The 27462-nt window shown below is 41.9% G+C and overlaps 1 protein-coding gene across 1 annotated transcript in view; it reads left to right on the top strand.

The window, feature by feature from the left end:
* LOC145432107 (protein mono-ADP-ribosyltransferase PARP14-like) overlaps positions 1–27221 on the top strand; it is a 37647-nt gene extending 10426 nt beyond the window's left edge. The window contains exons 6-16 of the mRNA XM_080308668.1: positions 4–306; positions 12500–15707; positions 16255–16330; positions 17700–17760; positions 17953–18071; positions 22204–22439; positions 22521–22789; positions 23499–23744; positions 24458–24597; positions 25887–26061; positions 26602–27221. Of these exons, the coding sequence (XP_080164794.1) occupies positions 4–306; positions 12500–15707; positions 16255–16330; positions 17700–17760; positions 17953–18071; positions 22204–22439; positions 22521–22789; positions 23499–23744; positions 24458–24597; positions 25887–26061; positions 26602–26882 (5114 nt within the window). The 3' untranslated portion in view covers positions 26883–27221. The remainder of the gene's footprint in view (positions 1–3; positions 307–12499; positions 15708–16254; positions 16331–17699; positions 17761–17952; positions 18072–22203; positions 22440–22520; positions 22790–23498; positions 23745–24457; positions 24598–25886; positions 26062–26601) is intronic.
* Positions 27222–27462: the final 241 nt, after the last annotated feature.

Genomic DNA, 27462 nt, shown 5'->3' with positions numbered 1-27462 from the left:
AAGGTTCCTGCTTCATCAGTATATTTGAGATTAAATTACCGAAAATGTTTGTCATTAATAAACACATACATGCTTTACTGGTATTGCTTTCATTTTTTTCTCAGATAAAACACATTTGTCCTTTTATCTCAGACTCAGAGTCTCCTCAGAGCACTGCAGTGGTGTTGGAAAACGTCACAGACAACATGTCCACAGAGTTGTTGACCATGCTGGTGGAGATCATCTCTGGGCTGGACGAGAACAGCTTCAGTCTGGAGATCATCAGAGAATCCAACAGAGCTGTGATCACCTTCAACAACTCTGCAGGTAGAAAACAAACACCAAGACTTTCACTCAAACACAAACCCAGTGAGCTGTATTCAAAAGGAACATGATGAAGCCACACTCTGAACTCAGTTTCCATTAACAAGTTTAAACTTTCACTAAACCGTCATGTAAGTTTGAAATGTGGTCGTGGCATTTAGATATCAAGGACTCCATCAGGGTTTCCCTTTGTCACTAATTCTGTTTATAAAATATATGAACACAATTTCTAGTCCTTATGCCCTCCTCGGACATTTCTTCACATTTTTTGAACATTTCTTTTGATATCGTGATCGTTTTGGCTGTGTTCTAGCTTGTTGCATGGATTTTTGCAGGAAGTCTTTTTTTTTAGTTAAATTTTTGAAATCGAGTTTCTTTTACTTTAACATGCCTTCCATACACCACTGATGTACAAAATCTACCATAAAATTCTCATATAGTCTTTTGTGCTTGTTTTTCACATACACATCCATACAAATCACTTTTAGGGCTCCTAACCTGGAAAAAACAGATAAATGATGAGATGGACGACAGGTAGTGTGTTTTCCTGTCTCATTTCTGCCAGATCTGAAGACAAGCCATCTCACTAGGGTGGAAGTGCCCCCTTGTGGCGTAACTAGGGATCACACCACATGTTGTCTCCAACAAAATCACAAAATTAAGGCCCTTCTTTAACAAAACTACACCTAAAGACTTATACAATGTACAAAAATTAAATCACATAATGTGACCACACATTACAGTTTGTCACAGAAGGGTGCAAAATTTGAGCAGGGCACAAGAGCTAGGCACCAACAAAAAAGGGTTTCTGGTTTGGGACCTTAAGATCACCTTTGTAGTTTATAGTTTCTAAAGTTTGTTTATTGTTTCAGACTTTATAAGGAAGTATTAGAAACTTAGAAAGTATTTTGTGTGCATAGTTGTGGACTAAATGGGAGTGGAGCCTCTATTTTGTTGTATTTAATACCAGTTTTCAAAGTGTTACATTTAGCGGTCGTCAAGAAGGCCCAACAGTGGCTGTACTTCCTGAGGGTCCTCAGGAAGTACAAGCTGAACTCCAACCTGCTGCTGACCTTCTACCGCTCGTCTATTGAGAGCCTGCTAACCTACTGCATCACAGTATGGTACGGCAGCTGCACCAAGACGGATAGAGTGAGGCTTCAGAGTGTAATCAAGACAGCACAAAAGATCATCGGCTGCCCTCTCCCCTCCCTGATGGACATGTTGATGATGTTTGCTGCTCTGCTGCCTCAGCAGAGCAGCAAACATCATCAAGGACAGTTTCCCTGGTTTCAACATTGTTGGGGGAAAACTTTGTCTTATATAACAGCAATAGCATATTATAATATTTTATCAGTGTGTACCACTATACTACTACTGAGCCAATTTGATAGTTAGGATCATCTTATTCAGCAAACAGATAATTTAGAATTCATCCAATCTACGGTCACATTTGTTCTTTCTGTTGCATGGCGGACCAGGCAGTTCTATTATAATATATTATTTATATTTTATTTTGTATCCATCAAGGGCTTCAGATGACCTGCAGAATCATCCTTTTCCCAGGGTGGAGACAGTTACCTTTTCACACACTGTCCTTGGCTGAACAATGACACAGCCTTAATATACTTTATTTATGTTATTAAAATATTTTCGTGTGAATTATTTGCTTTATATTCATTTTATACATGCTGGGCATGGTCATCATGCCAACTGTGTTTCATTGATAATATCACTTTACAGGTTGTTATCCTTGCTATTATTAATTTCAAATACTCTAAAGATCATTTCTACTGTAATTTTCCCTTTGTTTATCTTTATTTCGTACTTTTTATATTTATATCTACTCAGTGGGGTCTGTTTTCAACCCTTTTAAACTACTTCAAAGTACTTTGATCTCTAGTTTTCACTTAATAAGGGATTATTATGTTCTTCCTGATATGGGTGGTGCTGCAGATGCGGCTGCAGGAATGGGTGATGGTTTACTAAAAGGATTGTGGGGACTGCACAGTGTCTCGTCTTCTGGTTTTACTAAACTGGCAGTTGAGTTCTGTTCTTCTGACTGTTTATATTTTGTTTTCTTAAATCTCTCAATTTACAGACACTGTTTTTGTCCGGCGCCTGGACTTTTCTTTTCTCACCACTGCTCGTCAGCAGGAGTGAGTTTTAATTACACTTGCTTGATTACCCATCTTATTTATGTATTTACTTATTTTTCGTTTAAGTAATATATACGCGATACAGCTGCTATCACCTTCGCTGGTATTAGAGACGAGAGTGGTTGCTCACACGCCCTTCTACTTTCGGACTATTTCCAAAAGCGGTGTGAACTTTACGAGACGGAACTCGACCGTTCTCTCAACTCACCAGCACGTCAGTGAACAGCAGTAAACACAGTAGGAGCAGCTCAGTCTCTTATTGGACCGTGAAAAGTCAGCTTGCTCCGTTAATTAAAACAATACACACACACACACACACATTCACATTCACAGCTTTGACGCGCGCGCGACCGGAACCCTTATGATAAGGGGAGCTCCCAGAGCTACTTACTCCCTAGACCCAGTCTAGACCCAGCTGGGGGAGCTACCCAGAGCTCCAAAGCTACCAGTCGACGAGCTACTTCCGCTATTTTAAATTCCCTGAATTTAAAATGCGCTTTTACGCAAGATTGTGTCAGTGTGTCTGTATCTACCTGGTCAGTGTCGCCGGGTCTGGTCCACCTCGATCGGGCCCCACCACCGTGGGTCGCTTTCTAAGACGTTGGCCAAGACCCGAATTTAACGCTCTTGGACTTTTATCACACACCTGGTGTGTGAGCTGTCGACAGACGAACAACGTGGACTGCTCACGGAGATGGGACACGATGGAGGTGCTCCGGCTCTCGAAGGACCAAGAAATGTTGGGGGAAAACTCTGCAAAAGACCCAGGAGAAATAAAGACACAATGAGACAAAGTTACTTTCTTTATTAAACGTGTACACGGGTGAGCTGCAAAGAATAACTCACAACCATGAACAGAGGCTTGGCATTTTTATAGGCACAAATCACAGAGACAGTGAGAACAGGATAAGAAAATAATAAACAGATAAAATAAACAACTCCATATGTGGTGCTAGCCTCGTCAGCAGAGAGCTGGGAGAAAGCTGTGAGAGATAAAACAATATGTCTTTGCTGGGAAAGTCTAAAAGGATAATTCTAAACTAATCTAACCACAGACAAAGGGCATCTTTGTACATTTAAAAGAAGGTAAAGAAACATAGAATCATTTTTCCTGTAACAAACATGTTCAGTCTGCTTTTACAGGTGCATCAGCACAAAGACCCACAGACTCAAAAACAGTCCCCCCCCACTTCCCTCTATGAACCATCACTGTGCAATACCAAGTTCCATGTGCAATAACCCAACTGTATATACACAACACTATTTATTACATATTGCTTTTTAAAACTGGGTTGTATATTTGTACATTTTATATATTTTTTCTCTGTTAATACTGTTGAATGCATTTATTTATTTATTAATAATGTATTCATCATTCTTAATTTATTCCTGACATTTAGTTTGTTATTTTGTAGTCCAGGCCTTCTTTCTTGTGCCCTGATGAATCAGTGTTTTACAGATGTGCAGAGATTCCTCACTGACAGTAAGACCAGCACAAAGTTTCAGAAACATGGACTGAGCGCTCGGCCGCTGGAGGCAGCAACAAGCGTCCGAGTGGAGAGTCTTCCTCCAACTGTGGTTAAAGGTACTAAAAACATTTTTTCACCATGATATTGTTAAAGTACGCCTACTTTGCAGATTCTTTTGATAGTAGAGCTCGGGCGGAGACTCAACTCTACAATTCACAAGTTTTATTTTCCATACAGCAAACAGATATATCTGGAGAGGGAAGGGGAGCAAAACTAGAAACACTAAGATGAAGAACAGACCTTCAAAGTAAAACAGGAAATGCATCAACAGAACTCTAGACATGTAAACTTGACAAAGACTGGGAGACAGAACATAGGAACCTAAAGTCTGGGAGAGAGAGGCACAGAGTAGACAACCTGGAACAAAGGGAAGCCAAATAACAAAATCTAAGAACTAAAACCGTAGCAGCCATAACCGAACCTAGGGTAATAATAATAACCACAATACTCAAAACAGCACAAAGGACTGAGAACATAAATCATAATATAAAATACTAAAACACAAGAAACTCAAAATGCTGGGTCACCTTTCAACAAAATCAGAGAAACTCTGTCCCCACTGCTGTTCTGCATAGGCCTGAACCCCCTCAGTGAGATCATTAACAAGACTGGCTACGGATACCGACTACAGAACGGAGCAGTTGTCAGCCACCTCCTGTACATGGATGACATCAAGCTGTATGCCAAGAGTGAACGAGACATCGATTCACTGATCCACACTACCAGGCTATACAGCAATGACATTGGAATGTCGTTCGGACTGGAGAAGTGTAGTCGGATGGTAACAAAGAGAGGGAAGGTAGTCAGAACTGAGGGGATTGAACTACCAGAAGGCAACATTGCAGACATAGAGGACAGTTACAAGTACCTGGGGATCCCGCAGGCAAATGGGAACCATGAAGAGGCCGCTAGAAAGGCTGCAACCACCAAGTACCTGCAGAGGGTCAGGCAAGTCCTGAGGAGTCAGCTGAATGGTAAGAACAAGATCCGGGCCATCAACACGTACGCCCTGCCCGTGATCAGGTACCCTGCTGGGGTAATAGGCTGGCCAAAGGAGGAGATAGAAGCCACTGACATAAAGACAAGAAAGCTCCTTACCATGCATGGAGGGTTTCACCCCAAGTCCAGCACCCTGAGGCTGTATGCTAAGCGGAAGGAAGGGGGCCGGGGACTGGTGAGTGTCAGCACCACAGTCCAGGATGAGACAACGAACATCCAAGAATACATTGGGAAGATGGCCTCAACTGACCGAGTGCTCAGTGAATACCTCAGGCAGCAGAAACCCAAGAAAGAGGAGGAAGAGGAGGAACCATCATGGAAGGACAGGCCCCTGCACGGTATGTACCACCGGCAGATAGAGGAGGTGGCTGATATCCAGAAATCCTACCAGTGGCTGGACAAAGCTGGACTGAAAGACGGCACAGAGGCACTAATCATGGCAGCACAAGAACAAGCTCTGAGCACAAGATCCATAGAGGCTGGGGTCTATCACACCAGGCAAGACCCCAGGTGCAGGCTGTGTAAAGATGCCCCAGAGACAATCCAGCACATAACAGCAGGGTGCAAGATGCTAGCAGGCAAGGCATACATGGAACGCCATAACCAAGTGGCCGGCATAGTGTACAGGAACATCTGTGCTGAGTATAACTTTTTTTTTTTTTTTTTTTGCCTGTCCCATTTGGTTCTTTAGCCATCAGAATTGTTGTCTGAAGACCAACAAGGATACCCAATGGATTTACTTTGCCAAATGGATCTTCGTGGCATTGCCGTATTGGTCCATTTGGTCGATCTTTGTTTTTATTATTTATTATATTTTATTTTCAGATGTTACAGACGGGACAGACATCAGTGAGGGATAGGAAAGGGAGAAAGAAAGAGGAAGGAAAGGAAAAACAGAAGGGGAGAGGGACAGTGAGAAAGGGGGGGAGAAAAAAAATAAAAATCTCCTGGATCACCTGTTGAGAGAAGAATAGAAGACAAAAAAAACAAAGCAACATACTAAACACAACACCATCGCATTAATCTAGCTAAGTGTAAACAGCAGTAAATACTAAATATTCAATGTTGTTGTGCAGCACGCAGGACAGATGTGCTTCGAAGTAGTAGCCAAGAAAGGTGTAATTTAAGTCTACGAGCAGTGAACACCCGTGTGCATACCTGTGTGGATCAGCGTGCTTGTATTCCAAAGGTTTCTCCATGTAACGATCTGCTAGGGAGTGTGGGGGGGGGGGGGCACAGCCCCGTCCTCCAGGGTATCAAGCAGGTATGGAGGAGATCAAAACTCCAGACATCCAGAGGCCCCCAGAACACAAGAGACCATGGAAAACCAACAGAGGGGCAGCCGCGCCACTGTCCCAGCAAGAGCTGAGGAGAGTCCCAGATGAGGGTTCACTCAGCAGCCGCGGAGCAGAAGCCAGGGCGAGTTGCAGTGACGCGCCCGTGAGCTCCGCCGGCAGCCAGCTGTGCCTGAGTGACCTCCGAAGTGGTCCGAGCGAGCCCCAGGTTCCAGGCCCCGATAAGCGGCCGCCAAGGAGTGAGCCGGTATAACCTGGAAGTCCCGAGGTCAAAATGGGAGATGCCCCCAAGGGTGGTGGAGAATGACCGAGCTAAGATCCTGTGGGACTTCCAGATACAGACGGACAAATTGGTGGTGGCTAACCAACCGGACATAGTGGTGGTAGACAAACAGAAGAAGACGGCCGTAGTGATCGATGTAGCGGTTCCGAATGACAGCAATATCAGGAAGAAGGAACACGAGAAGCTGGAGAAATACCAAGGGCTCAGAGAAGAGCTCGAGAGGATGTGGAGGGTGAAGGTAATGGTGGTCCCCGTGGTAATCGGAGCACTAGGTGCGGTGACTCCCAAGCTAGGCGAGTGGCTCCAGCAGATCCCGGGAATAACATCGGATATCTCTGTTCAGAAGAACGCAGTCCTGGGAACAGCTAAGATACTGCAGGACCCTCAAGCTCCCAGGCCTCTGGTAGAGGACCCGAGCTTGAAGGATAAACCGCCCGCAGGGGCGTGCTGGGTGTTTTATATATTTATATATATATATATATTAGGGGTGCAACGATACGCAAAATTCACGGTTCGGTTCGGTTCGATACTTTGGTGTCACGGTTCGATATTTTTTCGATACAAAAAAAATGTTCATGCCTTTTTAATTTGTCATTTATTAAAAGTATAAATATATATTTTAACTCAAAAGTACAGTTTTTAAATTGAACCCTAACCCTTGTGCGTGTTTTTTATTTTGACAGCGAATGCGCACCTGCGGACCACTTATGTGCAGCCCTGGTTATTTAGCTCGTCATATTGCAGCCACAGAAATTCTTTTGTCCATGAAACCATAAAGCTGCACTTTCTTTTTGCCTTATAGTCTGATTTGTCATAACTTCTCCGTTTTGTGGTAAGCTTTTCTTTGGCTGTCACTTCTTCACCCTGACCTGTCTTATTTGGCTCAGCAGAACTAAAATATATATGTCCTGCTGCTTTTACACGCGCACTCACATAAGCTCAGCGATTCTCTGCGCGATCAACCTCTCACATGTTTAAGCTGCGGGAGATTTCACTTGTCATGTTTGCGTAGTAAGCTAACGATTAATAAGACAATGTCAGAGGAATTGGTGCACAAATTATCATCACTCACAGATCAGTGCTGTCGCTCTCTATACACAGTTCGCACGATTGCAAAGTGAAAGCAAAAAAACAAGCGCAAATTCAAACGCGATTTCAATATGTCACATATTGACAGTGGCTCACCGATGCCAATGACATAATTACCCAGCTACATTTCCGAAAGAATGCAAAAGCATTGACATATATTTTTCCTTCCTACAATAGCCCGACGGGCAGGGCAGAGATAGATTTTGGTACCCCGACTGAAAAAATCGCTAGCCCCGGGCTAGTCGGGCTAGCGATATTGCGAGCCCTGTATCTGATTGAGGAATCACTCATCTTTGTCTTTGCACTAGGATGATGTCGGCGTAAATGTGCAGTCATATTCGTTGTGTTCCCACTAGTGCTTTCAGGTTAATCTCGTTGAAATGACCTTAACGCCACAACACGGCAAATCTCCGTTAACGAGCTACCGCCGATCGCCCCGTGCATGGGGCTAGACGGCCAACACGTTAACGAGCTAACTGCGCTAACACACTAGTTCCCACCCATGTAATTGAGCATTGCATGGCACATCCAACATACTGTTTTACTTTAGTCCATGACTCGCTTACCTTCAGGGTCATACGTCACATGAAAACCAAAATAATTCCAAACGCCAGATCTGAATGAGGGTGGGCGAGGTCCAAGTTGCAAGGAGTGCTTAACTTCTGTCTCGCTAGCTTGCCCTGCGCTCTTCCTTCTGACGATGCTGTCTGTGTTGAGCGCTCAGTGGATCTGCGCTGGACAGTACAGCCTAGGCGGAGTAGTCGAACGCAGATTCACTGAGCGCTCAACACAGACAGCATCGTCAGAAGGAAAGTTGATAAAATAAATTACAAATTTTGTATTGTTCGATACATATGCGTACCGAACCGAAAGCACTGTATCGAACGGTTCAATATCGATACGAATATCGTTGCACCCCTAATATATATATATATATATGTATGTTGCCTCCACCAGTGGCAACATATATGTTGTCTATACTATATATAGCTGTGAGACAAAACTGCACATTCCAGGGTGGCCTTTTGTTGTGGGCAGTCTGAGGTACACCTGTGCACTACTCATGATGTCAGATCAGCATCCTGATGTGGCACACCTGTGAGGTGGGATGGATTATCTCAATATGGCAGATGTGCCCACTACCACACATTTGGACTGATTTGTGACCACTGTTTGGGAGGGATGATTATATTGTGTATCTGGAATGAATTTTAGGTCTCTACGTCCATCCCATGGGGAATGGGAGCAGTAACAAAGGTGTTGCGTTTATATTTTTGTTGAGTGTATGTTTAACCCGAGTAGTGAAAGACCACGGAGGGTTTGAAAACTGTGCCGCGCCTTGACCACCCGGTCAGCTGGTGGGTAACAGGCATCTCCCAAAACGTTAGAGCACGTTTTATGCAGCACCATTCCCGCATGAAAATATCTTAAAAGTTTATTTTATGACCCAGAAAGAGTAATATTTCAAACTCCGCCACTCTGTGTTCCTCCGCCACTGCCTTGTTTGATTTTTTACATGCGCTCAGAATAGTGACACAAAAATAACGCCATATGGTTTTGGGTTCTGTTCTTCCACGGTTTAGTGTCTAGTCTCCCTGCCCGTGTGTTCCCTCTGTTCTTTGTCTGTACCGTGTCTCTGAGCCCAGCCTGTATTTCCTGTTTTACTTTGAAGGTCTTTGTCTCATGTTAGTGTATTCTGTTTTACTTACCTTGCCTCGTCCTGCCCAATTAGTTCCAGCCGTATTTCCACCTGTTCCTCATTTCATCATGTTGCTGCCTGTGTATTTTAGTGCCTTGACAGTCAGTACTTGTTATCTTGTCGTTAACGTTGGTCCACCCTCATCTTGCGCTGTGTGTTCTGTCTGCCTGCCTGCGAAAGTTTATTTTTTAATCTTTAGTTTTGTTACTTTAGAGTTCAGCATTAAAGCAGTTTTGACTTCACGTTTGTCGCTACGAGTCCTGCGTTTGAGTCCTCGTCTCCTGCCTGCACACAGTGACAGCTGCTGGCTGAATTCCAGAGATTCCCTCAGGGATTTAATTTTCCGGTGTAAAATCTCCACCAGGAACAACCTTCCATTGTAGCTGGATGTCTGAAAAGTCTTTGCCGGACGGCAATATTGTACCGGGGAAGTGTGCTGGGCGACTTCTTTTAGAGGATGGCATCTGATTGTTGGTTGGAAAGATGCGCTCTGGGCCTTCAAGCATCCAAATTCACCCTGATGTCCTCCAGAGTGCTGGAGACAATTAAGCAGATATGGTTGGATATGAACCAGATATGATTAGTCATTTGTCAATTGTTTTTAATTTGGTTGTTGTTTTGATCTGTGTTGTTCAGCACTTTGGTCTGCCTGGTGTGTTCTTAAAGTGCTATACAAATAAACGATGATGATGATGATGATGATGATGATGAATTGTTTGATATAACTGAAGCTTAAAGAATATTTGTTTAATTTTGAGCTAGGATTCTTTTTTTTTTTTCCACCAAGTCTCCGGTGTGTGACACCATTCTCTGTTACTTACCTTTTCTGTCAATTCCATCGCTTACCTACTGCATCTGTGTCTTACCTACTCTTGGCATTCCATGTTCCAATTGCTGTGTATTGGTCTGCCAGAGTCTCCGCCCCTGGCCGCCGTCCACCAAACACCTCACCTGACCCCTAAAGCAGAGCCCCTTTTTCGGCTGGTGGAAGAAAATCCAAACTTACATAGCCCTGTGTGGAAAAGAGACTGCCCTCTTAGTAATAAACACCTTCATTTAGAAACTGCATTTTGCCTTTACTTCTTTATCTAATATTTAAATTTGTTTGATGATCTGAAACATTTAAATGTGACAAATTTACAAAAAAAAAGCAATCAGGAAGGGGACAAATACCTTTTTACAACACTGTATGAATAATCCCATCACATATGAATTTTCTTTGCAACATAACTTTAACTGATTTAAATAAAGTTCCAATATAAATTTTTGATAAAATGCTGAAAAAAAATTGTCGTAAAAAAATATTTGACTTAAAGTCTGATGGTATTCTGAGATTAACAGCAAAGCTATTTTTTCTTTTTTGGTATTGTTTGTTTTATATTTAATCTTATTTTTAATTTTTCCTTTTTTTTTAGACATGTTGGAGCTATATTTTGACAAGACTTGGACTCTTCCAGACAATATCACAATGAACCCAGCTGAAAAAGCTGCAATCATCACCTTCAGCGACATTAAAGGTTTATACCAGTCAAAAGTTTGGACACACTTTCACATTTAATGGTTTTTCTTTATTTTCATGTCTATTTACATTGTAGATTCTCACTGAAGGCATCAAAACTATGAATGAACACATATGGAACTATGTAGTGAACACAAAAGTGTGAAATAACTCAAAACACGTTTTATATTTTAGATTCTTCAAAATAGCCATCCTTTGCTTTGATTACTGCTTTGCACACTCTTGGCGTTCTCTCGATGAGCTTCATGAGGTCGTCACCTGAAATGGTTTCCAACAGTCTTGAAGGAGTTCCCAGAGATGCTGAGTACTTGTTGGTCCTTTGCCTTCACTCTGCGCTCCATCTCATCCCAAAGCATCTCCATTAGGTTTAGCTCAGGTGACTGTGGAGGCCAGGTCATCTGGTGCAGCACTCCATCACTCTCCTTCTTGGTCAAATAGCCCTCACACAGCCTGGAGGTGAGTTTGGGTTTATTGTCCTGTTGAAGAATAAGTGATGGTCCAACTAAACGCAAACTGAATGGGATGGCATGTTGCTGCAGGATGCTGTAGTAGCCGTGCTGGTTCAGTGTGCCTCCAATTTTGAATAAATCCCAAACAGTGTCACCAGTAAAGCCCCCCCACACCATCACACCTCCTCCTCCATGCTTCACAGCGGGAACCATGTATGTAGAAACCATCTGTTCACCTTTTCTGCGTCATACAAAGAACCAAAGATCTCAAATTTGGACTCATAAGACCAAAGCACAGATTTCCACTCGTCTAATGTCCATTCCTTGTGCTCCTTGGCCCAAACAAATCTCTTCTTCTTGTTGCTTTTCCTTAGTTGTGGTTTCTTAAAAGCTATTTGTCCATAAAGGCCTGATTCACACAGTCTCCTCTGAACACGTAGGGATGTGTCTGCTACTGGAACTCTGCGTGGCATTTATCTGGGCTCTGATCTGAGGTGCTGTTAACTTGTGATTTCTGAGGCTGGTGACTCGGATGAATGTATCCTCAGCAGCAGAGGGGACTCTTGGTCTTCCTTTCCTCATGTCAGCCAGTTTCGTCTTAGCGCTTGATGGTTTTTGCGACTGCACTTGACACATTCAAAGTTTTAGCAGTTTTCTGGACTGACTGACCTTCAGTTCTTAAAGTAATGATGGGCTGTCGTTTCTCTTTACTTAGCTGATTGGTTCTTGCCATAATATGGATGCTAACAGTTGTCAAATAGGGCTGTCAGCTGTGTACCAACCTGACTTCTGCACAACACAACTGATGGTCCCAACCCCATTAAGAAGTCATGAAATCCCACAAATGAACCCTGACAAGGCACCCCTGAGAAGTAAAACCATTTCAGATGACTACATCATGAAGCTCATTGAGAGAAGGCTGAGGGTTTGCAGCGCTGTCAACAAAGCAAAGAGCGGCTACTTTGAAGAATCTAAAATATAAAAATTTTTAGAGTTATTGATCATTTTTTTTCTGTGGATTATGACAGATGAAAAAGTTTGGAATGGGTGATACAGTGTATACTGTAACCTAGATAAATCGTTCTAGAATAATGAAAACAAAAATAGTTGTATATAATTCCTTGTAGAGTAACGACTTATCTAACCTTTGCTTCTCTGCTCCTTGTTTGCTGCAGTTGTGGAAGAGATTTGCATAAAAAAAGACCTCAAGATGAAGTCTATAACTGTGAAGGTGTATCCATACTATGAGTCACTGGGAACCGTCTTGTATGGCAAAGAACGACCAACATGGAAGATGCCCGAGCCCTTCACAGAGCGTGTTCACCACGTTATCTGGAAATTCCTTGTGGAGAAGAAACTATCAGAACACATCAATGATCAGATGCGTCCACATTTCTGCAGAGTGGATTTGAATGACCCTGAACTGAAACTCAGCCCTTTGCATGAGTTTTTGAGGCAGCAAGATCTGACTGCAGAACATGTAAATAACTGGATGAATAAGGCCCAAGAGGCCTTCCGTCGCCTGATGTCTCAGTACACATCATTTGAATGTCAAGCAAATGCACTGGGATGGACAGCTGCAGAGAAAGATGTCCGTTCAGTTGTGAAGGAAGATGCCATCCTGGTGCTGGATACATCCAAAGGGTTTCTGACTGTTGTTGGTCGAGCTGATGATATAAAACGAATCAGGGCTCCTGTGGAGAAGATTCTTCTTAAAGCCATGAGTCACATTGAACGACAGACAAACAGCGTCTCTGAGGAAATGATTTTGTCCCCCGCAATCTTCTACGTCCTGAAACAGGAAGGGCTCCAGATAACTGCTCTGGACATTTCTCCTGAGATGAAACTCTCTTATGATGAAAGCACCCAGAAGTTAACCATTACAGGACTTCCTGCAGAGGTCTTCAAGACTAAGGCGTGGATCTTGGAGAGGAATGTGAATTTGAGTAAAAAATACCAGAATGTCCCCCCATGTCTTCTAGACTTTCTCAGAACATTGGATCCCATGGACATATCCCAGGATCTGTTCGCATCTCAAGGCATCAATGCTATCTACACCATTGACAACAAAGGACTTCTGCTGTTGGGAAATTCTGACTTAATCCTTGCTGATGCAGAAAGTAAGATGATGGCTGCTTTGGCTCATCAGATTGTGAATGTGGAAGATCAGGAAGTTTTAAAACTTCCAACCTGGATGGACCTGAAGCAACAACTGTTGGACACCTACAACTTATCAAAGAAGAAAAGAACAGTGGCCATTGAGATCCATCCAGAGAGAGGACACAAAATAACAGTGGCTGGTTTTGTTAATCCAGTGAAAGAGGTCAGTCATAGTCTGAGGGAGTTCATTGAGAACTACTCACGAGTTCAAGAATTTATTGATGTTCAATCCGGTGCTGCTGTTAAGTTTATTGAAGGGAAACAGACAGAGGAATGGTCCAGTATTGCCAAAGACAATGATGTGTCAGTAAATTTTGATGTAAAGCATCCAAGAATCAGCATTGCAGGAGCTCGTCTTCATGTCCAAAAAACCAAATTCTGCTTTATGGAACTGCTCAGTGAACTCTTCTCTTTTGAATTTCAAGCAAATGCACTGGGATGGACAGCTGCAGAGAAAGATGTCCGTTCAGTTGTGAAGGAAGATGCCATCCTGGTGCTGGATGCATCCAAAGGGGTTCTGACTGTTGCTGGCCGAGCTGATGATATAAAACGAATCAGGGCTCCTGTAGAGAACATTCTTCTTAAAGCCATGAGTCACATTGAACGACAGACAAACAGCATCTCTGAGGAAATGATTTTGTCCCCTGCGATGTTCTACATCCTGAAGCAAGAGGGGCTCCAGACAGCTGCTCTGGACATTTCTCCTGAGATGAAACTCTCTTATGATGAAGGCACCCAGAAGTTAACCATTACAGGACTCCCTGCAGAGGTCTTCAAGACTAAGTCATGGATCTTGGAGAGGAATGTGAATATGAGTAAAAAACATCAGAATGTGCCCCCATGTCTTCTAGACTTTCTCAGAACATTGGATCCTGTCGATTTGTCCCAGGATCTGTTCACATCTCAAGGCATCAATGCAACCTACACCATTGAAAACAAAGGACTTCTGCTGTTGGGGAGTTCTGACAGAGCCCTAGCTGATGCAGAAAGTAAGATGATGGCTGCTTTGACCCACCAGATTGTTGATGTGGAAGTTCTAAAACTTCCTAACTGGATGGAACTGAAGCAAAAGTTGCTGGACACCTACAACTTATCAAAGAAGAAAAAGACTGTGGCCATTGAGATGCATCCACAAAGAAGAGATAAAATAACAGTGGCTGGTTTTGTGGATCCAGTGAAAGAGGTCAGTCATAGTCTGAGGGAGTTGAGAATTGAGAATTACTCACAAGTTCAAGAAACCCTTCGTGTTCAATCTTGTGCTGCTGTTCAGTTTATTGAAAAGAAAAGAATAGAGGAATGGTCCAGTATTGCCAAAGATAATAATGTTTCAGTAAGTTTTCATGTACAGAGGCCAAGAATCAGCTTTGCTGGAGCTCGTCTTCATGTCCAGAAAACCAAATCCTGCTTTATGGAACTGGCCAGTGCTCTCTTCACTGACACCTTAACTGTGGACAAGCCCGGAGCAAAGAAATATTTCCAAACCCAAGGAGGCATGTTCCTGTCTACAATAATGAATAAGTTAGGATGTGTGATTCTCCTTCATCCAGAGATTGAAAATGAAGGAGAAGCAGAGAATTATGAAGAAGAAACTAAGCTTTGTTATTGTAAAGTGCAGACCATCAGTGGAGTTCTGATTTCTGTCAGTAAGATGGACATCTGCATCTTTGGTGTGGACGCTGTGGTCAATGCAGCTAATGAGGACTTAGACCACATTGGTGGCCTGGCTTTGGCACTGCTAAAGGCTGCAGGACCACAGCTGCAGAGAGAAAGCAGCGACTACGTCGCTAAAAATGGACGTCTACGTCCTGGTGACGCCATCATAACAGATGCCTACAACCTGCCTTGCAAACATGTTGTCCATGCAGTTGGTCCACGATTCTCTGACTTTGACAAGAAGACAGCAGTGTCACGCCTGAAGACTGCAGTTAGAGAAAGTCTGAGACAAGCAGAGATGGCCAACTGCTCCAGCATTGCACTGCCAGCGATCAGCTCAGGCATCTTTGGTTTCCCTGTTGACCTCTGTGCTGAGACCATAGCCCAGGCAGTTCGGGAGCACTGTGACAGCCCACAAGGTCTGAGATCATTAACTGAGATTCACCTGGTGGACAACAACGATAGGACCGTCAGAGTCATGGCTACAGCTGTGAGCAAGGAGTTCTCAGACCTCGGACCTACCATGACCATCCCACAGCAAGCAGGCGGGAAACGAACAGGAGCTTCAGGGTGAAAAAAAGAAAACATTCTTTCACATTTTTTATTTTTATTTTTTACTTTTTTGAATTTGCAGTTAACGAAGACGTTAAACAGAAATGCTGCAAACAGGGCAAACAGCTGTCCTAGCTCTGTTCAAAGATAACATGCATCTACTTGTACAAAAACTCAACAGTAACCTTAGAGTTTGGTTTTTGTACAGATTAAAATCAAGACATAGGGCCAGATTAATTGACAGACTGCACCAGTAAAAAAAAAAATCCTCTTTTGGCTTAAGAAAAAGTAGTGTATGTTTTTTTTGTTTTGGTTTTTGTTTTTACTAAAAAGGTGCAGTCTCTGTTTTGTGACTGACTGCATTTGTAATTTTCTTTGAGAGCAGAATAAACTAGAAGGAAACTTCAGACGAAGATTTATTAATGTTTTGTAGCTTGCTATTACAGAAGATTAAGAAAGAAAAACTTTTAAAAAAATGTGTTGCCACAGAGCAAGATGAAAAGATCAACAGAAATACAAACAAATTTTTGTGATAGCATCCATCCTGTTGTTTGATTGACTGTAGGCTCAGGAAAATGAAGCAGACCACAGCTGAGGGGATGACGATTGCTCATGATACAAGAAACATTCAAGACCACACTGTAAGTACCAACCATTTATTGTCTTGTGAATCATTATTCGGAAACCAAATTGTTTCAAAGTGACCCCAGGTTTTGATGAAACAATCCAAGTTATACTTCAGTTGATCAGTACTTCCAGCTGGAAAGTTCTTAGTCTTTATTTGACTGGCAGCCATTCAATAAATGTATCTCTACATATGGTGACAAAAACTCAAATGAAAATAACTTTTTAATTTTTAAACTGTTGGTAATGTTGCTGTGCCACAATCTATTTTCCCCTTTACCTCAGAGGGAGACAGCAGTTCTGATACCGTTTTGTCATTAATATTACTCCAATGCCTGATCAAAATCTTAATTACTGTGATTATTGAGCTTCCAAAGAATTTTACACAAAACTTAACACACAGTTCTGTCTTCAATAAAACCCAATGATTTGCATAATGTAAAGAGGCAACAGTGGTGTGGGGCTGCCACAAATGATTATTTTGATAGTCGATTAGTCACCAATTATTTTTGCGATTAGTCGACTAATCAGATCATCATCCATTGGACGTAAAACGTACAGCTTATTGCACCAGCAGCATCTGCTCTTATATAACTATAATTAGCTTACAGCTTGAAGTGTTTAAGGTATGTGCTAGTCAAAGGAGCTTGCAAAGAAAAGCGTCTGGACTTCTTTAAGTTACTTGAAGACGTTTCACCTCTCATCCGAGAAGCTTCTTCAGTTCTAAGGTCAAATGGTGGAGAGTCCCAGATATAAACCTAGTGGGAGTTTCCCCCCACAGAGGGACAAAAGGACCCCCTGATGATCCTCTAATCGCCTGAGCCAAGGTGTGAAACTGGGTGTGGGTCACAATCAGCCAGAGTTTCGGGTGAGTTCATTGTGAAACCTGGTCCCACCTTATCATGCGAATTCCTGAGATCAGATAGCCCAGGATGTGAGTGGGCGTTAAGGCGTCTGGGAGGGATCTCAAAACTGGATTATAGATGGCAGAGAGTTGGTGTCGTAAGCCCCGCCTCTGTTCAAAGATGGTCACTCACAGTGAACATAGATGGCTTCTGTCACTCCTCTTTCAAACCATCTGTCCTCTCTGTCCAAAATGTGAACATTGGCATCCTCGAAAGAGTGTCCTTTATCCATAATCCATCCATATCTGGGACTCTCCACCATTTGACCTTAGAACTGAAGAAGCTTCTCGGATGAGAGGTGAAACGTCTTCAAGTAACTTAAAGAAGTCCAGACGCTTTTCTTTGCAAGCTCCTTTGACTCTTTTTCTCTCCTTTTAATCACCACCTAAAACATCTCACCAACTACAGTTTGTTGTGATTATTGAGACACTGGGTGTGCAAACTATGAATAAAAAACATTTTAATGTGTGGCCGAATACAGAGTACGTTGGGCAGTTCAGGGATGGTGGGTGCTCTGATGAGACGCCTCGGCCACTCGTTAGGTAAGAAGCTTTTAATTTAATGAATTTTTACATCTACACTTTCGTGTATGACCAGGACAGTTGTAATCACCTTTATATACAGAGAGAACACCTATGACCACCTGTGGTGATTAATAACACATTTGGTCTCTTAAGTTTACGAAGCTGAAGAAATGCAGTAATACAACCCACGATTGGTTTGTTTTACTTCAGGCTCCTTTAATTCTGCTGCTTCATGTGGATGGGTGGAGCAGCGCAGGACTGCTGACTTATTCCTGGAGGAGGAGAAGTTTGAGCATGCAGTGTTTCAGCTGTGTGCTGACAACAGCAAGGTAAACATTACATTCATTCCCTCTGTCTCAGCTTTCAAAGGAAATCTGTTTTCTGGACACTTTCTACTGAGTACATCAGTATCTACTCTGAACATGAATAATTTCGTCTTTTATGTCTTTTTTTCTTTTTAAAAAAATTATGAATAACAAATCATTGATCACAAAAATGTATATGTGTATCACAGAGGTGGAAAGTAATGAATTACATTTACTTGCGTTACTGTAATTGAGTAGGTTTTTTTGTGTATTTGTACTTTTTAAAGTCATTTTTCAAGTCTGTAATTTTACTTTTACTTAAGTATATTTTTAAAAAGTATTGTAGTTTGCTACGTTTTCAATCATACCCGTTACTGAGTAAATTAAAAAAAAACAAAAACATTGCGCTTCGGAAATACTGCAGGGAATGATGGGTAGTAGAATAAATTGGGGTCACGTTAAAGATGGAGTCTGACATCGGTGTTACGGATCCAGTGAAAAAAGAAGCCCCGTCGAATTCTGCTGACCCTGAACTCGAAGAAACGGATGTGAACCCCTGGCCGTATTTAAGGGACCATTTCGGCTGCAAGTGCAAGAAAGGCAGCAGCTTTATTATGCAGTGTAAGCTGTGTTTGCCCAGAGAGACCGAGTTAGCAGCTTTTAAAAATTCCACATCAAACCTGCGCAAGCATGTAGAGGTAAGTTAAATACAACTCGTACCGTTATGGTAGCAAAAAGGCTGTGTTCAAATTAATCACATTACGTTAAGACATCTGTGAAGAACACAGATAACGTTGGTTGGTACTAGCAACTTGCTGTAATCGGGCACGTTGTTGTCGACGCAACTTACATTTTTTTTACGGGGTTGGTAAATTGCTAAAAGAAAATGTGTTTACCTACGTTTTTCCTGTTTGTTAATAATAATTTATTTTAAAAAATAGTTAAATTAGAGACAGAAGCGGCTACTTTCTTACTTAACCCACATATGTTCACACTGCAGGCAAAAGAATAACAGAGCGCTCACTTACCTTAGATTAGTCAAAGACAGCTGACTTCTGTTACTTGTTAATTAGCACTTGCAACCTCCCGTTAACTAGCCTGTTACTGTCCAATAAAAAAAACACGAGGTATATTGGTGTAATTTACCAGCGGTAGCTATGTAATGCATTGATGTCTTATTAGGGACGTCAAAAAACTTTCTCTCAAACTTAACACTGGCCTGCCTGCCTCAGCTGCCTTCGAGCGTCTCTTTAGCTGTGCTGGACTACTGTTCACTGCAAAGTGAGCAAGGATGAACTCTACTAACTTTGAAAATCAACTGCTCCTCAAAATTAACAGGAAGTTCAGAGAGTAACACTCTAGGATAGGACAGTAGGGCAGGGCCATGTTTAAAAAATTAAAAAACATTTTTAAAGCAGCTGCCGTTCAGTTCAGTACTTGTTCTCTTATTTGACAGTTTAGAACACATTCTCATGTGAAAGAATGATATGGTTTTGTATTGAAAACACTGTAATACCTGACAGTTTGGTTGATTGGTTTGGTGACCATTATCCATTTTCATGTATAGACTTGCAGTTTAACTGCCACTGCACTTTAATTTGTAAAGTTTTTCTTTTCACTAAAAAAGAACTACTTTGAGATTTATATCCCACTGTCTTTTTTTGCACTACTCAGAAGAGGCTGTCCTCCTGCTGACAGAAAAGTAACTATGTAACTTTTACTCTGAGTACATTTTAAATGAGCTACTTTTTACTTTTACTTGAGTACACTTTTAGACAGGTAATTTTACTTGTACTTGAGTAAAATTTCAGCAAAGTAATAGTACTTTTACTTGAGTAAAATATTTTAGTACTCTTTCCACCTCTGGTGTATCGACAAACATTAAATTATGTGTTTGATAAGCTTGAATCTCTGTTTAGTACCTGGAGTCAAGACATGATGAGTTTTGCTTGGTATTTACATATTTATCTCCCATCACCACTAAACAATAAATCCTTTTTAAAGTGTAGTATTTTCTTTGATACTGCCTAAATCAATAAATGGTGACACTGGATGCTTTGCAGCCTCCCAGTTAAGTAACAAATGCTAATAAATGATCAGGGTGCCCAACCTGTAATGTTTAGCTTCTGTCCCCTCCCCATTAGCTTTCATAAAGGAGATCATGCACTAAAGGAGTCATTTACATCTTTTTCACTTTCCATGTTCTCTACATCAAACATGGTGATGAGTTTCTACTTGCAAAGGTCATTAGCAAGAGGAAACTACTCTGGTATGATGATAACTCACTGGACCTTGTCGTCAAAGGGACGGGTTTCTTGGGGGGCTCAACCCAGGGGCTGTGGTCGTGACCTGGATGGGGCTCTGGTGGCTCTTGGGTGGTGTTTTACTTCCGGCTGCCTGCAGCAGGGCTGGGGGAGGGTCTGTGATGGCGGACTTGGGTTGCCGGCCTGGTAGCCTAGCTGCCCCTGGGTGGGTCCGGGGTCGACTTGGGGACTTCCAGGCTAGGCCTCTGGCTGGGGCTTGGGGGGGCATGGGGGCATGCACGGGGGCCCAGCCCTGGTGCGGAGTGCACCAGGGCACTCAGCTGGAACTTCAGCTGACGGACATGTTGTTTGCAGGAGGTCTCTGCTCTGTCTGGTCTCTGCAGTGTCTTCTCTTCTTATTTCTTCTTCCCATCCTCAAGTCCTGTCTGGTCTGATTGTAATAACTTAAAATAAAAATAAATAATAAAGATCGAATAAACTATGACAATCCAGTGGACCAGTAGAGTAGAAGGTCCACTTGGGAAAGTAAATCTGTTGGGCATTTCTCTTGGCCTTCAGACAGTAATTCTGATTGTTACAGTGCTGGAAAAATACATGAATGTCAGTCTCTGTTATTAAGACACATTTGTCCAACACTGCACGCTTTGAGACCAGCTGTCAGAGACCCTATGTAGAAGAAACATTAAATGGTTTCACAATATGGAATAGATATGTTGTCCATACTAGGCCCCCTGTTGTTTATTCTGTACTTGCTCCCTCTGGGCGATGTGCTCCGTAAACATAATGTGTCCTTCCACATCTTTGCCGATGATATTCAGATCTACCTCCCTCTGAGGTTGAACTGCAATGTTTCTTTGCAGCCGCTACTCTCCTGCTTGTCTGACATTAAGACTTGGATGACTCTTAACTTCTTACACCTTAATGAAAGCAAAACTGAAGTCATTGTGTTTGGGCTTCCTAAAGATCCCAACTTCTCTCTTGACTTTTTGGGACCCCTAACCTCCGATTGCACTTCTTCCATTAAGAGTCTTGGAGTTATTTTTGACAATGCTTTTAAACTTGATAAACAAATCAGCTCTGTAGTTAAGGGATCTTTTTATCATTTACGGATTTTAGCCAAAGTCAAGTCTTACCTTTGCAGGAACGATCTAGAAAGAGTGGTCCATGCTTTTATTACTTCACGGCTGGACTACTGTAATTCCCTCTATGCTGGCCTAGATCGTTCCTGTCTACATCGCCTTCAACTGGTGCAGAACGCTGCCGCTCGCCTGTTGACCGGTTCAAAAAAAAGAGACCACATCACTCCGGTTCTCTGCTCTCTCCACTGGCTCCCAGTTGCTTTTAGGATTGATTTTAAAATCTTACTGCTGGCTTTTAAGGTTTTAAATGGCACTGCACCTTCTTACCTGTCAGAACTCCTTAGTACTTATCGCCCCAGGAGATCTTTGAGGTCAGCCGATCTGATGCTTTTAGATGTTCCCAGGTATAAATTAAAGACAAAGGGAGAGAGGGCGTTTGCTGTGGCTGCACCCAGACTGTGGAACAGTTTACCTCCTCACGTCAGATTCTCCAAAAGCCTAGAAACTTTTAAAACTGCTCTTAAAACTCACCTCTTCTCATTGGCTTTTAGAAACGTTTAATTTATTTGTTTATTTATTTTTTATTTTGATCAGCGAGGTGTTTTACGAAATTGTGTTCTATTGTATTTTTATCTGTATTTACTGTACAGCACTTTGGTCAGCCTTGGTTGTTTTTAAATGTGCTCTATAAATAAACTTGACTTGACTTGACTTGACTTCTATGATTTTATCAAAATGTACTGAATGTGCCTCTATTGGGGCAAATGTGACTGTTTGTAACTAAAATGTACCACGATTTCTCCAACCCTGCAGGCTTTGAGTGAGGCCAAGAAGAGGATTAATGACCTGATTGTTGCCGAGCAGGCACAGAAAACCATCTCTGACCCGTTCATTAGTCAGCTGTCACAGGCTGACATGGAGGAGCTGAAGGCTCTGCAGAGGAAACTGACGGTCAGCATCCGTCTGGACAAAGGAGCAGAGGACCAGGACCCCGAGATCCACCTGGAGGGTCTGACCAGAGACGTGTTCACTGCTGAGTCTGCAGTCAGGTCAGCAAACAGAGACGTAAATGTATTTCAAGAATGTTCAGTGCAAAGTCCTAACTGCTTTTTCTATTTGATGACCATCAGGGACATCATCCGAAAGGTGGAGAGGGCGGAGAACTCAAAGAGACAGGCTTTGTTAGTGAGCAGCCTGGTAGAGTGGCAGTTTATAGACCGCAGTGGCTCAATGGTGCCGTTTGATATTTACACCAACCTCAAACTGGAGGAGGCGCTAGAGAAGAAACAAAAGGTGAAGATCAAGATCAATGATGAAACGTACACCGCTGATCCAGGACTTAGAAAAGCAGTTTCAGCAAAGAGGCGTAATGTAGAGCTTCTTCGGAAAGACCTTAAAGGTGAGTCACTTATGTGCATGTAGTACTTATGTAACCATTTGTATTTTCCAAAGTAAAACCTTCATGAAAGACTAAGTGGCGAGTTCTGACATCTTCCCTTAAAATGTTTAGAATTCTAAAGAAAAGGAGGGAAAAACTAATAAAAAAAAAAACTTATAAAAACCCTGAGAACAGGTAACCACAGTCCTAAAGTACAGTCATGGCCAAAGGTTTTGAGAATCACATAAAGATTGGAAATTGGAAAAGTTGCTGCTTAAGTTTTTATAATAGCAATTTGCATACACTCCAGAATGTTATGAGGAGTGATCAGATGAATTGCATCGTCCTTCTTTGCCATGAAAATTAACTTAATCCCAAAAAAACCTTTGCACTGCATTTCATTGCTGTCATTAAACGACCTGCTGAGATCATGTCAGTAATCGTCTTGTTAACTCAGGTGAGAATGTTGACTGGAGATCATTATGTCAGGCTGATTGGGTTAGAATGGCAGACCTGACATGTTAAGAGGAGGGTGATGCTTGAAATCATTGTTCTTCCATTGTTAACCATGGTGACCTCCAAAGGAACGCGTGCAGCTGCAGCCATCACTGCGTTGCATAAAAATGGCTTCACAGGCAACGATATTGTGGCTACTAAGATTGCACCTAAATCAACAATTTATAGGATCATCAAGGGCTTCAAGGAAAGAGGTTCAGTTCTTGTTAAGAAGGCTTCAGGGCATCCAAGAAAGTCCAGCAAGCGCCAGGATCGTCTCCTAAAGAGGATTCAGCTGTGGGATCGGAGTGCCACCGGTGCAGAGCTTGCTCAGGAATGGCAGCAGGCAGGTGTGAGCACATCTGCACGCACAGTGAGGTGAAGACTTTTGGAAGATGGCCTGGTGTCAAGAAGGCAGCAAAGAAGCCACTTCTCTCCAAAAAACCCATCAGGGACAGATTGATCTTCTGCAGAAAGTATGGTGAGTGGGCTGCTGAGGACTGGGGCAAAGTCATTGCCGATTGTTTGGGGCATCTGGAAAAAGGCTTGTCTGGAGAAGAAAAGGTGAGCGCTACCATCAGTCCTGTGTCATGCCAACAGTAAAGCATCCTGAGACCATTCATGTGTGGGGTTGCTTCTCATCCAAGGCAGTGGGCTCACTCACAATTTTGCCCAAAAACACAGCCATGAATAAAGAACGGTACCAAAACACCCTCCAACAGCAACTTCTTCCAACAATCCAACAACAGTTTGGTGAAGAACAATGCATTTTCCAGCACGATGGAGCACCGTGCCATAAGGCAAAGGTGATAACGAAGTGGCTCGGGGACCAAACCGTTGACATTTTGGGTCCATGGCCTGGAAACTCCCCAGATCTTGATCCCATTGAGAACTTGTGGTCAATCCTCAAGAGGCGGGTGGACAAACAAAAACACACTAATTCTGACAAACTCCATGAAGTGATTATGACAGAATGGGTTGCTGTCTGTCAGGATTTGGCCCAGAAGTTGATTGAGAGCATGCCCAGTCGAATTGCAGAGGTCCTGAAAAAGAAGGGCCAACACTGCAAATACTGACTCTTTGCATAAATGTCATGTAACTGTCAATAAAAGACTTTGAAACATATGAAGTATGTGAAAACTATTAGTGTAGCACAACATTATTTTAACTGAGCCCTTCCAATGATCTTTACAGATGACAGTGCTCTGCCTTCTTGCTGGGAGGACATGAAAGGAGACCTTGTGAAGTTGTTTGCTCTGACTCCAGGAGCTCAGGAATACGACGACGTGGAGCAGGAACTGACAAAGACCGGACTTTATCTTAACATCATCAGCGTATGTTCAGTCACCAATACACAGAGCAGACTGTATGACTGTGACGGTTAAAAATAATTGGCTAGTAAAATTAAAGTTCTAAATTTCAACTTTAAATTGAGTTTGTTTCTCATAGACCATAGGTGTCAAACTCTGGCCCACGGGCCAAATTTGGCCCGCAGCCTAATTACATTTGGCCCGCGAAGCCATACCAAAATACTATCAGAGCTGGCCTACTGGTATTATACAGCTAATATATATATATATATATATTGCTTAGTATTAAGCTTTGCTTGTTCCATATTCAGTTTTTCAGCAAAACGTGTTTGAGTCCATAAGATTCATTCTTATACCTGGAGGAATAAATATATTTCAATAAATATTAATGTTAGCCCGCGACTTTGTTCCAGTTTTGAATTTTGGCCCACTGTGTATTTGAGTTTGACACCCCTGTCATAGACTGTTTATGAAATATGTGTGAAATTAAATACCTGATAATTTATGTCAGTGTAGGTTTTCATGCAGGTCATGCTTGAGATGAAGTCAACTGGACTTTTTAGGCGCTTAAAGATTTTTCACCTGGCATCTAAAAAAAACATCCTACAATTTCACTTAACAAATTGGAGCACAGACTTCTTTGATGGTCTCTTAGTGTTAAAAACAGAGTAAACTCCAAAAGCCATCAATAACATGGAAGTGGTATTTCTTAAATACATTTAAATAGATTAGAATATAAAAATGACCCCCTGTACAGTTGTTATGACTATATTTAGGACAGTGCAATTTTCTTTTTTAAATTGTGCACTATATTTTTCTGCTGTTTATTATTGCTGTGCAATATATTCATTTTCCTAATATTTTGTAAAAACTATATGCCTATATTCTTACATGTACATTTTTTTTATACCTTACAGATTTAGATTTGTTTATTATTTATATTGTACAGTTCGATGGTGAGTAAATGCACCAAAATGTTATTCTGATGTGCACTAACTGGTGTATGTTCTGAATGACAATGAAGTAGATATTCTTGGAATTCTCTTCTATATTCTTATGAAAGAGACCAAAACCTTTTTCTGTATCTGTAAACATGTTTATTTCTGCTGTAGTCTGTAGGACTGACTCACTACTGGAGGCAGCTTCGGCCATCCTCTTGGGGAGACCTGTGTTGTTTCAAAGTTCATGTACAGAGACAGCCACCCCAGTGTTTTCATGACAAGAACAGAAATATTATTAGAGAAAAGTAACAGACATAAGAAGGGGAAGAATTGTGAGAATTAATTAATGTTATGTTTGGACTCTTTTGGCAGATTGAACGTGTGCAAAATCCAGCACTGTGGCAGAACTACCAGATCCTGAAGAAACAAATGGAGACAAAGAATAAACACACAAACAACGAACGGCTTCTGTTTCACGGCACCACTGACACCTCCATCCATCTGATCAACAGCAAAAGCTTCAACCGCAGCTACGCAGGAAAACATGGTAAAGCCAGAGCCTCACATTACACCTGTCCAGTAAGATCATTTATAAAACGTCCACTAATGATACAGCAAATAGCTACAGTATACAGTTAGGTCCACAAGTTTTAATTTTGCCTCTGTACACCACCACCATGGATTTTAAATCAAACGATCGTGAAGTGATTGAAATGCAGAATTTGAGCTTCAATTTGAGGGGTTTGAAAAAGTTCCAGGATAAACTATTTAATAATAAGTCATTTTCATAAGCTGCACACTACGATACAAAAAATGGCTGGAAGTCCACAGCTGCCTGTGATCTAGTCTGCAGTTACCTTTTAGCTTTTACTTATCTCTAAATGTTGTTTCTTTATCCCTCCTGTGACCCTCTGTCTGTGACTTCCTCTGGTTTCTGTGTGTTACTTCCTGTTTTGTTTTGAAATGACCATTTCTCGTCTTTAGGAAATGTTACTTCCTGTCTTTATCTCCCTACCTCTGCTATGCTATCTGGTTGAGTATCGTCACCTGTGTAGAGCTTTGCTCAGTCTCTTTTTCTTTCCTGCAGGTGCGATGTACGGCAATGGTTCTTATTTTGCTGTGAACCCCCACTATGCAACACGTCAATATGCCAGACCCGACACCAGCGGACACAAGCATATGTACCAGGCCAGAGTTCTAGTTGGAGACTACGCCCAAGGACAAAAAGGCATGATCACCCCTCCTCCCAAATCTGGGAGTCCCTCAGACCTGTATGACAGCGTCACAGATAACACTACTAATCCAGCAATGTTTATTGTCTTCAATGATATCCAGGCCTACCCAGAATACCTCATCACATTTACATGAACTGCCACGCTCCTGCTGTCCAACACATCTGAGACAGATGTGCCACAGATGTGTCATGTTTGTTCTGGTTTCAAAGTAGTGTGTGTCATTTAATTTAAGCTTTAAAACAGGAAACTGAAAGAATTATCTTTGGTTTGTTTTAAAGTGCCATGTCCTTGTGGTTTAATAACTTTCATGAACACAAAAAACACAGACCACAATACTGATATTTACGTTTTATAAAATCTTATTTTTTGCTGATATATTTTTCAGTTAAAGTTTAATTTTTTATAACCACTGTAACTGAGAAATGTATTGATAAAGACATTTTACAGCTAAAAAAGTACATTTGACTAAAAATACATCTTTGAGATTTTTTAAGCTTCAGTTTATCAACTGACATGTACGCTGGTATCCATATGGCAATCAGCTAATGTAAATGGATTTTTGTGGTCAGCTAATCATTTAGAGTTAAATTATTGCTGAAGTCTGGGTTCATTGGAAAAATAAATAAATAAAAACAAACTTTATAATACGATGATGTCATGTTAGGAAAAGGAAGCTGAGATGGTGCTGATGGCACAAGCCTGTATTGTTTATT

Source organism: Astatotilapia calliptera, chromosome 12 (assembly GCF_964374335.1).
Source record: "Astatotilapia calliptera chromosome 12, fAstCal68.1, whole genome shotgun sequence".
NCBI classification, from domain to species: Eukaryota; Metazoa; Chordata; class Actinopteri; order Cichliformes; family Cichlidae; genus Astatotilapia; species Astatotilapia calliptera.
Note: the sequence above shows the minus strand (reverse complement) of the source record. Positions and strands in the feature narration are given on the sequence as shown.